The sequence below is a fragment of the Ictidomys tridecemlineatus genome, chromosome X (assembly GCF_052094955.1).
Source record: "Ictidomys tridecemlineatus isolate mIctTri1 chromosome X, mIctTri1.hap1, whole genome shotgun sequence".
In the NCBI taxonomy this organism is placed as follows: domain Eukaryota; kingdom Metazoa; phylum Chordata; class Mammalia; order Rodentia; family Sciuridae; genus Ictidomys; species Ictidomys tridecemlineatus.
In genome coordinates this window covers 62255145-62267546 of record NC_135493.1, presented here as the reverse complement: position 1 = coordinate 62267546, position 12402 = coordinate 62255145, and the positions used below count along the sequence as shown (strand labels likewise).

Here is a 12402-nt window from a genome sequence, read left to right as displayed (position 1 = left end):
TCAATGCAGAGCCCCAGAATGCTTAATCTTTAAAATGGGAGTAACATAGGTACTGTAAAAGTCTGCCTCATTTAATACCTTCTCCTAATAAATTCAGAATTTGAAAAATTAATTTTACCTTATAATCCAAGAGAGAATTCACTTGTTCTACTTCAGAATTACTTATCATGTCACTTTCTTCATCATCAATAATTTCTATTTTCTATAATACAAGTAGAGAAGTTTCTATAAATATTTATTAGACGATTTTCACTATATTCAACAATGTATAGAACACACATAATCAAGGTTAGGTTTAGCAAATGAGTTATCTAGTCTAGGTTATCTGGAATAAATTAACTGCCTCCTCAGTGTTATTCAGTGATTTTGTGCCCCTTCCTTTTACCTTTAATTGATGACTGCTTAGAATATAGAAAACTACTTTAATACTATTTAAAATAGAAAATTACTTTTCACAATATCCCTTAAAAAAACCAAAACAACAGCAAAAACAGGCATTCAATTCTGCTTAAATAGCGCCCTCCAGCGACAGGGAACTCACTTCCTGTAAGGATAGTCTATTTTAATGGTAAACATATTATCAATAGGAAGCACTTTCTTTTTTATCTCCTCAGGCCTCTTTGTTACCTCTAATGTAAAATATCAACATATGGTGTATTCCAAAGGCAAAAACAATTTTTAAAAATCAAAAATTTACTTCACTCTATTAGCTAGACAATTGAAAGCAGATGTTTATGATGTAATGATTAAAATTGCATGGTGATTTTTTTTCTTCATTAGACACTATGGAAAGGAGTGAGTAGGTGAAAAAGGCAAACAGAGAGAAAAAAATGCCCTTAGCTTTGAAATGAAGAAACAACATAGCTTGTGCAGCATCTTGCACACAGTAGGTCCTAATTAAATAAGTGTCCAAAGAATGAACAAAATTGCTCAGTCCTGATGAAAAGAATTGCCAATAAGCTATAAACATTAGGGTAACGCAAATTATCTAATCACATATATGTTTTTTTAAAAAGCAAAAATCAAAAGAAAATATCACCTCTAAATTTTTCTTTTGCATGTAAAAAAACATAGCTAAAAATTAAAAGCACCCTGAAACATTTAAACTCTTTAAAAAAGGGAAAAGCTCAGCAAGACCTAGTCACTAGACAAGTCTTTTAAGAACAAGTACATTAATAGCAGCATGTTGTAGACAGAATTTGAAATTAGGCTTCCTACCCAGCAATATATATGGTGATTAAAAGTCGCAAACAAACGTGGAATGATCATATTTGAAATATTGCCTACGAGGATATGATACCATTACAGGGTTTCTGACCTGCAGGCTTCTGAATCAGAAGGACAGCTGCAATGAAATTGCTTTCTACTGCTGCCTGGAGATGAATCTAATGTTTTGTTTTCTATTATAATCACTATAAACTTGGGACTTAATCATGTTGGCTCTCCCTAGACCTCAGAAATGATACTTTTTTTGATGTTTTTCATATTCTCTAACTATTTGCATTGGTTCTGGGAAAAAAAGGAGCTAAGCAATCCAGGAAGGAAGGCACCAAAGGCCACTGTATAGATTTGTGCATATAAATAGGTCTTATATGTCTGTGTGATTTGTCATCCATGAATAATTGGGGGCACTCCAAAGTTACAAGCAGAGGAGATCAACCTTTGAAAGTTTGGAGCTTTGTCTCTGAAAATCAATTGTTCTTGAAAAATTAGGTGCCTAAGTGACTGTGAGTCATTCCATGCAATGACTTCATTCATTATCTTCAAATGTCTGCTGCAAGGGAGATTCAAGGCAGGCTAAAAATGAGCATTTTTTTTCAGGAGTAAGAGGTTTTAATTTGTAAATACACATATATAGCTTATATATTATAATTCAAATCTATATCAGAAGGAGATTATTAGTTGGTGCACTTTAGGAATATTAACGAAATCTAAAATTCTAGAAAACTAATATTTTTTGTTACCTAATGAAAACATGACTTTGCCTCAAAAATCAAAGCTTTTTTTTTTTTTTTTTTTTTTTTTTTTAGGAGTGTAACCTGTTGAATTTAGTGTTAGAAGTGTCAAACATAGACTTCAGCCAGGACTTAATAAAATGCAATCCTAAGCTACATTCTACATGTGAGTAACAATATTAAATATTGTAGATATTTAACAAACAAGAACAAATCTGCATGTTGTATGTGCTTAATTTTTGGCAGGATCATAGGGACAAACAAATAATATTGGTAATGTAAGGGTTAATTTTGATATCACAGTAATTTTGGAACAAAAAAAATCCATTATCGGGGCATACTTGTAATGACTGCAATCAAGCACAAAATACTGATTCAAAAGGGAAAAAATACACAATGACTTTTCCCATTCCCCTGTATGCATGATTTTGCTTAACACTGTCTTAATTTCTATATTATTTGATGGAGTCAAGTATAAACAAATGCTTCTAAAACAGCTGCTGAGGGAACCTTATTATATGTTTACATTTTCACAAAACCCAGATTAATCCACACACAGCCTGACTCTGTCTGCTGTTGAACTGTAATATTTTTGTTACTCCTTTACTATGATGTTTAAGGTGAGTAACAGAGTTAAATTTAAGTATAAAAAAGAAACAATTCTAAATATAGTATAGATAGGTATTGTCTACACAGAGAAATCAGAGTCAGAAATCCTGGGTCTGGGACACAAGTACCAGAACTGACAAAGGCTTCCTTCATGATCTCAGGCTAAACTCCATTCTAATTCTGCTTTCTGTCAAATGAGAAGAAATCTGCTACTTGCTAAGTATGTTAGAGAAAAATAACTTTTCATACATAAAGTATCATATTTATAAGTATTGTTTTTTTATTTGAAATCCCCTAAATAAAACACGTTGAGACATTTTAAATTTCAATTAGTAAGCATTCAAAGATATCATTCAAGCGTTCATTAAAGAAAGCTGTTTTGCTTTGTGAAGTAGAGAAAGACATTATTCTGAAAAAGCTGATTCTGTCACCAACTGGAAATATGTCTTGAAATCCATCACGTAATGAGGAAAGAATTTCAAAGTGTACATACCACATTATCTGCGGATACTGCATGGTGGTCCTCCTCTTTCTGAGCCCTTGACTCATTTGGAACAATATCACTGGGCTCTTCTATAGGGGAAAAAAAGGATAATTTCATTTTTCATACCTCAAAACTTTTGAGTGTGTTTTTTTCTCAAGACCACTTAAATAATGTCTCTATTGTAAAAAGATACAGATGGCAAATTCACTTCACAAATGCTTTAATGGGCAATTCTACTTCTGAAAATGTATCCTAAGGAAATAAGTGTGGATGGGTGCAAATACAAAGATAGTCTCTACAGTGCTATTTAAATAGAAAAAAAAGGAAGAATCCTATATAATTAGCAATTGAGACTGGGAGAAATCACTTAGGACCTATTTTTACAAATAAATACTATAAAGCCACTAAAAATGAAATAGAAGAATAGTTAGCAACAGGGAAATTAATAACCATCTACTGTAAAATGAAAAAATAAAGGCGACCAAACCTACTATGTAGATACACATACTTTTAATTGGGTAAAGGAGGAAAAAATCATATTTTAATGGAGAGGAAAAAAAGAATGGCACTGTTTACATCAAAATATTACTGTTATTAACTCTGGATAGAGATTTTTTTTTCAATTTTCTTATTTTTCTTATTGTATATAAATATTTCTATGGGGAAAATGTATTGTTCATTACTATTGGAAAAATTATTAAAATCATTATCCTGTATATATGCTAAGAGAAAATACTGGCTAAAATATCCCCTAATCCCCATTTCCAGAGGGGTTATCACTGAGAGGTAGAATTACTTCTGTTTTTATTGTATCTACCAAATTTTTCTACAATAAAGATACATTCCTTTTCTATTAAATTAAATATTTTATAATAGTGAAAGAAAAAATTTAGGAAAGAAAATAATGTAATTTTGGGGAAAAAAACCCAACTTACTAAAACACTCTTCATGCTAAATTATGGAAAGTGGCTAATTCAAGGCACTGGGTGTCTGCATACATTATTGCCCCTGTTTTATCTTTTAACCATTAGAAAAACAGGATAACAATGCCCCCCCTTCTTGGCCATGTCATTGAAATTGTTTGGATATATATTAATAGATTTTCCCAGTTCTTTGGCAGTTGACATTTTATTTCACATTAGAAAGAATAACAAAAATATCAGCCCTCCCAATTTTTTTCTGAGCCCATTCCTTCCCATGTAAACATATGTAAGAGTGTCTTATATGAGCATAGGGATGATTAATAGGAAATTATGTAGAATCCAGGATCTCACTTAGGAGAATTCTATGAGAGAATTCAAGTTGAAGAAATCCAGGAAAACTTTAGCAAGAGTTTTAATATGAAGTCTACTATAAATTTGATTTAATCTTTTTTCTGTCTCTTACTAGGTCTATTTTAAAAATAAATTTTAGGGACTTGGGTGTAGATCAGTGGTAGATTGCTTGCCTAGCATATGTGAGGCACTGGGTTTAATTCTCAGCACTGCATTTAAATAAATAAAATAAAGGTCCATTGACAACTAAAAATATTTTAAATATCTTATTGTGTATACTTCTGGTATACAACATGATATTATAATGCACATGTATATAGTAAAATGGTTAGTTTACTGAAACAAATTAATATATCTATCATTTCATATAGTGAAACCCTTCCAGGAAATAGCAGCTATAAACATTTAGCAAAACCCCTGAATACAATCCACTATCATTAGTGATAGTCCTCATGTTTTACAATAGATCTTTCCACTCATTCATCATACATACTTGCTGCTTCACATCCTTTAACTGAAGTCGTCCCATTCCCCATCTCTATTCTAATACTAATTTTTATTTTCTACTTCTATATATTTGATCTTCTTTTTTCCCTAAAATTTGCTACAACGTGGTTGGACTTAAAAGATGTTATTCTAAGATAAACTAGACAGGAAAAAATTACACGATCCCATTTATATGTGGAATCTAAGAAAAGTCAATTTAAATTTAAAAAATAGAATGATTCCTAGACAAAGGGACTGTAAACCTATTCATTATTTAGACATTTCAAATCATAGACCTTTAAAGTCCTACTAAATTGGCAACTAAATGAAATGAAGGGAGGAAAATTTTTCATCAGCTTTAGCTGCAGAGTTGGTGGTCTCAGAAGAGGGGTTATATTGCTTATCAACAAGATCATTATTGGTACTATTCCTTATAGGTTTGCCATATATTCCTGTTCTCATTTACTTGTAACTTTGTGCACAGTTTTGCTCTACTGGCAACATTTTTATGCATGGTTTGATTATTTTAGAAGACTTAAGTAAAAACTATTTTGAGGATTTCTAAATAAAAACGTGAAGTGATGCATTGAATAAGAAAGGTTTTCTTTTACATTGTGAAAGCTTGGAAAATAAACATTGTTAATAAGTCTGATTATTAGGAAAAGCAGCTCTGCTAACTGGAAAATGAATAAGCAGAATTGTTAATGAGTTACAACTCTAGAGGGCACTCTATGATGTGGCTACGTACTCACACTAGGGAATTGTATGCCAAATTATTTTTCATGTGCACAACCACATAATAGATACAGCAGAAAAAGGCTTTGCTGCAAAAATTAATATTATAGATGCTAATTGTTCCCAAACTTTAATCACTTTGCTCCTCAGAATAGTACAAAACATTCAAAATTTCTTAACCATCAATATATGTTTTAGAAAATAGAGAACTTGAAATTAGGGAGCTCATTCATCCAAGCATTCCTTTTGCTGAAGTTCACAGTTTGTGGAGGGATGAACTAGGAGGATTTAAAAAAATTTAGTCCCAACCATATCTCCCTTTTCTTCATCCCTGCACAGGGATAGCGAAAGGAAGTTAAAGAGGGAAAAGTAGGAGATAGAATACGGATGTTAGAGGTAAGCCAGAAGCTCTGTGTTAGGGACATATCAGCGCCCCAGAGATAAAGGAATGGATTTGAAACTGTGAAAAGATCAGCAACATAGTAGCATTTTTTGACTCCAGCAAAACCTGCCTTTAACTGCAATTAAAAAGTCTTGTTTGTTATGCAGATATTTTAGAAAATTTTATAGCATTTTTTGATTTTAACGTGTAGTTTGTAAGCACATATTTAAAGATATCTTTCTCTTTTTATAAATCCTATTGAATCACTAGATGTGTTATAAGGACTTTGAATTTCAGTTGCTAGATTTTTGAAATGGTATGATCGGTTACTCTAATCATTCTGTACGTATATGTCTAAGAGTAAATTAATAAAATTCTCAAAGTAGACATACATCTAACTGCATTCTCATAAACTGTAACAGAATATGGTTAGCATATTTAAAGGTTTGATATTAGTTTAAACCAGATGATACAATTAACTTAATCATCACAAAATGATCACAGTCAAACCAATCAGATTAGTATTCTCCATCAGCAAAATGAGGAAGAGAATAGAAGTAGTAGTAAACTGCACAAAAAGGGGCTCTTTTCTGTATTTGAAAATGCTTTTCTGTTGCAATTTCTGATGAGAATGAAAAGGTTATCATGCAGCTGTGAAAAATAAGCCGCCGAGAGAAATTCTAGGCAATCGCACTTCTCGTCAAGTGTTTTTTGATTCATACATTAAATTCTCTCTCTCCTCTTTCTCATTAGGTCTTGATTACTATGCCAGCTGTCTAGAGAACATGCTATTATATGACAAAGAATGCCAGTGTAGGAGCAATGGTTTATTAAAAGTGGACCATTACAGAGGGCTTTAAAATTAACTTTCACTTTTTTTCTATTAACTGCCTTTTTTTTCTAAAATTCCCTTATAGGTGGGGGAGTGGCAGTTAAGGAATAAAAATCCACCTAGGGGCTTCTGAACTTTATCAGAATATTTCCTCACAGCCTTTCCCACCCACTCTCAGAAAGACACAAATCCCTGTTTCCCCACTCGCCTTCAACTAGCTGCCAGACATTATGTTCTAAAGAGCCTGTCATGAATCACTGGGGAATTTCCAAGTATCTCCAGGACTGAGAGAAGACAAAATTGTGTTTAATGAACCCACTATCTTAGAAATAAAGGGATGAGAATTGATAAAATGCTTCTTTTTTAAAATTTGATGCTTTTAAAATCTGCTTCACAATTTCCTTGTATATTAAATTCTGTTACCATCTTCACCAATACCAGTAACAATGGGGAAAAAGAGTGGGAAAGAGAGATAAAGAGGGAAAGAGAGAAACTTGAATATTCACATTCATAAATTGATAACATTTTAAACACCTGGTCTTGAAGTACATAGCCCTCTCAACAGTGACAGCTTTTCTTTCCCTTTTATTACTTAACCTACTGCAATGTTAAACTTCTGCCAGTCCATGTATAATTGCTTTTTCTAAGAATCCCTTAAAAACAGATTCAATGGCCTCTCCATTCTACTCAATGTCTGCGAGATCACTGAGATAATAATGACCCCTCTTCTTTCTGAAATCTTCCTTTTTCCTTTGTCTCCTGTTTCTGAATGATCTTTTAATGACTTCTTTTATCTTCTCTAGTCCCCAAATCTGAATTTTTCTCAACACACAGTCCTTGCCCATTGTCCTTTACATTTTTTTCTTACTCAATAAATCTTCTATTTTTTTTTTTTTGTCTAGGAGTTTTTGGCTTTGGTGTGGGTGATTCAAAATTCACATATCTTAACCTTGCTTCTGAGTTCCAGACCATAGTATCTAATAGCTTGCTGGACAGCTCTATAAAACTCAATAAATGCAAACCAGAATTAATATTTATATAATAGCTTATCCATTTCATGCAATGCCAATAAACTATTGAATGGGTTTTGAAGATGAAATTAGGAAAAGATAAAAATTAAACAATTTTAAATATTATTCAGAAGAATCAAAGTACCCCAAGAGCTAAGAATAACAAGAATCCTACCAGATTTTGAGACATTTTATAAAGCCACATTGTAAATAGTCAGATCCACGTAACACAAGAGGAACTTCAGAATTTTACCTAGTGTGTGTATATTTGTATGGGTTCATGCATATGTATGTATGTATTTTTGTATGTATGCATATAAATGTATGCATATTTGACACAAAGCTACACTTAAGCACACTGGAAAAAAGATATATATATATATTATTTAACAAATAGTGCAGAGATAACTATTTACATCTTTGAAAATATAAAATTAGGCATTTTCCTAACACGCATTAAGGCAAAATAAATTATAAGTGAAATAAATATGAATATGTAAAAATAATACTATAAAATATCAGAAGCAAATATAGAGGTATATTTGCATAGTTGCATCACAAGAAAACATGACAACCACGTCAGGAATCATAAAGGAAATATTGGTAAATCTGACAATATTAAATTACAACAAAAATTCTGACATCAGAAAAACATCATAAACAAAATTAAAAGGCAAATGATGAACTGGAAAATGTCAATGTATGAGTGTCAGTATCCTGAATAGGACTCAATGAAACAAAACAAACAAGATGGGCAAATACATTATTCTCCTTGTTTCTCAATCACAGATACAAAATTATTATAGATTGTATGATTCCATTTATTTAAAATATGCAGAGAATGCACATTTATGTAGTCAAAACCAGATTAGTAGTTCCTAAAGCTGAGGATGGAAGGGGATATTGACTGAAAATGGGCTTTTTTGAGTGATGAAAATGATCTAAGATTAGATTTTAGTTATAGTAATGGTTTTAAATTTAATAAAATAATTGAATTGTACACTTAAAATGGATGAACTTCATGAAATTTAAATTAAACATTAATAAAAGTGTTAATAAAAGTAGCATTAGTATTATTTCCATGGTTGAAGTCAAATGAAATACACTTCTCATGGACAAATGATTTCATGGTATTATTTGCAGTTTCATTTAAGGAAATATTGATAGGTTTTTAAAGACAATCCAATCTAGTTTCCTTCTGCATGTGAGTAAACTAAAGCCCAGTGGATTAAATGATTTGCCTGAAGTCATATAATCAGATAATGGAAAAGATAGGACTTGCAAGCACCCAGTTTGCTACACTCCAAGCCTGTTGTTCATTATGTTGTACCATACTCCCTTGCATTACAGTGTATTTTAGTGCTCTAATCTAAATTGACCAGAACTCCAATAAAATAAAGATAATCATTTATTTAATTATAATATATGAATTATTGAAATAAACAGCATTTTAATGTGTAGGATATCATTTTTGTGGTAGATGACTGCTACTTGTGTGAGTTGATGTGGGAGACTCTTTAATGGAAACATTAAAAATGAATCTCTTTCTTTACAAATTCTTGGTCAAGTGTTTTGAAAACTCTAGATTTGAGGTGCAGTGAGCCAAAAAGCAGAAAAATGCATCAGATTTATAAAGGCTATTATTAGGAGGTGTAGCAAGCACATAAAGTACCTTGAGAGCTTCCTTCGGACAAACAGATGGATACTTCATCATTTCTGTCATTATCCTCTCCTACTTCATGCCCAGCTTCCTCTCCTTGTGTGAGTGCAGACAAAGAAACAGATTCAGGCTGCTCAGAGAAATCAGCAGGGCCTCCTCTTGGAGGTGGAACTTCAATCCCCATTAAACGGTATTTCCTTCGTCGATTCCCAATCCAAGTCTTTATAAAAAAATAAAAGAGGGAGTTTTATAAATGTAGAAAACTTAGCAGTCTGGCCATGAAAACTGAATGGATGCTACATAAAATTTGAATAAAAAGAATAAACAGGTACAGAATAATGAATTTATGTCAATAAGTTAAAATAAAAATAATTTTGTTTTATTTTAAAAGAGATTATTAGCACAAGCAGTATATTTATCTAAATATTCAGATTTTAGAACAATATACAATCTAGTAGAGATTTACCTTATTTCTGAGGAAATCAATTCACCAAATCTCTCAAAAGTGAATTGGCTCTTGTTTTTTCCAAAATAAATAAATAAATAAATAAATAAATAAATAAATAAATAAATAAATAAGGCTATTACTTTAGTTCTATATTCCTATAGTTCAAATGCCATTTCCAGTTTTGTTCCTTCTGGGTAAAAATGTGCTCTTTATTGCTCTGTATTCTAAAAATTTAATTTTATTGTATTTAGAATCAATTTTTGAAACATGTTGAAATAATTTTAGAATCACAAAAAAATTTCAAAAATAGGTCTCCTGTGATTTTTTTCACTCCATTTCCTCCAAATTACACTTTACAATATTATAGCACAATATCAAAAGCAGGAAATTGATACTGTACACTACATACATATAGTTCTATGTTCTTTTATTATACCATAACTTTATCCCTTCCCACTATCCTCGACTTTTGGCAACCACTAATCTATTGTCTACTTCTGTATCTGTTTCAAGAATATTATATAAGTGGAATCATACAGCAGTAAATCTTTTAAAATCAGCCTTTTTTTCCCATTCAGCATAATTCCCTGGAGAGTCATTTAAGTTGTATCAGTAGTCCATTTTGTTTTACTGCCAAGTGGTATTCCATGGTATGTATGTACCAAAGTTTTTTTAATCTTTCAGCTGTTGAAAGACACATGTTGTTTTCAGTTTTTGGCTATTATATATAAAGCTATTATGCACACTCATGAATAGGTTTTTGTGCAGACATAAGTTGCAATTTTTTAAGGGCAAATGAATAAGAATACAATTTTGGGATTATATGTTAGATTATATAAGAAACTGCCAAATTGTTTTCTAGTGGAGCAATGCCATTTTACATTACTATTGGCAATGTATGAGATATCCAACTTTTCAGTTTTCTTGCCCATATTTACTGTTGTCAACAATATTTTTAAAAATCGGATGTTCCCAATCATGTGTGTAATGAAGGCTCATCAAGTTTATCCTTCCTTCCTTCCTTCCTCCCTCCCTCCCTCTCTCTCTTTCTTTCTTTCCTGAGGATTGAACCTAGGGTCTTATGCATGTTAAGCAGACACTCTACCACTGACATCCATTGACTTCTTAATTTGGTTTTTCTAATTGGTAGTGATGTTGAACATCTTTCCATGTGCTTATTTGCCATCTGTATATCCTCTTCAGTGAAATTTCTCTTCATTTTCTAATTGAAGTTTTTGATTGAACACACAAGAGAGTGTAATTTTAGAGTCCTTCATATAGTCTATATATGAGTTCTTGGTCAGATATGTGGTTGACAAATATTTTATCCCAATCTTTAGCTTATTTATTTCCTCCTAGTCTTCCACAAAAGAAAATTAAAAACTGCTTTAAAATAAAAACAACAGGAAAAATTGATAGTATCTAGCAAGACTGGCAAGGAAAGAAAAATAAAATAAAACTTAATATCAGGAATGAACCAAAGAATGTCACTATAGACTTTGCAGACACGAAAGGGATAACAGAATAATAAAAACAACTTTACCCACACAAATATCATGGTTTAGATGAGATGAAATAATCCATTGAAAAGCACAAACAGATGCAACATAAAATAGTTAAAATTATAATGCTATTTTCAAAAAACAAATTCTGAGGTATAAACTTAACAAAACGTGTATAAGATTTATATGCTAAAAATTACAAAATACTGATGAAATAAGAATGGTTCTAAATATATAGAGAAATATTATGTGCTAACAGATTAGAAGACTCAGTGTTCTAAAGATGTAAATTCCTCCTAAAATGATATGCAGGATTAGCAAAATTCCTATAAAAATCCAGGCAAGAATTTTTGTGGATATATTTAACAGATATTTGTAAAATTCTTATGGAAGGGACATGAGTTAGTATAGATAAAACAATATTTAAAAAATACAGTGGAAGGAATCCAGACACTCAATTTCAAGACATTAGGTCAATGGACCAAAATACCCAAGTCAGAAATAGCCCCACACAAGCATGCAGAGCTCAGCTTATTTTTGACAAAGGTACAGAAACCACTTGATAGGGTATGGTAGTCTTTTCAAGAAATGATGCTGGGGATACTAGGGTTGTGGCTCAGTGGTAGACCATTTGCCTAGAATGTGTGAGGCACTGGGTTTGATCCTCAACACCATGTAAAAACAATAAATAACATAAAGGTATTGCATCCATCTACAACTATAAAAAAATTTTAAAAAAAGAAATGATGCTGAAACAATTGGATATCCAGAGGAAAATGAAATGGACCTCAAATTAAACCCCACACCTTATCAAAACATGAACTCATAATGATTACACATTTAAATTTCAGTCTTAAATTGGATTATGATACTCCTTCCTTGTATTTCAACCAGAATTCTTCTGTATAACAGGGACTACAGAAATACGAAGCCACCTTAGAAATATAAATACAAAGCATGAATGAAGTTACCTTTATACTTTGTAAGATTTTTCAAACCAATACATATAAGGCAACACAGAAGAA

General features: G+C 31.6%; 1 protein-coding gene across 2 annotated transcripts in view; it reads right to left on the bottom strand.

The window, feature by feature from the left end:
• Positions 1-12402, bottom strand: part of Hdx (highly divergent homeobox) — a 108612-nt gene that overhangs the window by 16766 nt on the left and 79444 nt on the right. For both annotated transcript variants that reach the window (XM_005328835.4, XM_040282691.2), the window contains 3 exons: positions 9440-9647; positions 3058-3137; positions 119-202 (listed from right to left, as the gene is read on the bottom strand). In XM_005328835.4, the coding sequence (XP_005328892.1) occupies positions 119-202; positions 3058-3137; positions 9440-9647 (372 nt within the window). The remainder of the gene's footprint in view (positions 1-118; positions 203-3057; positions 3138-9439; positions 9648-12402) is intronic.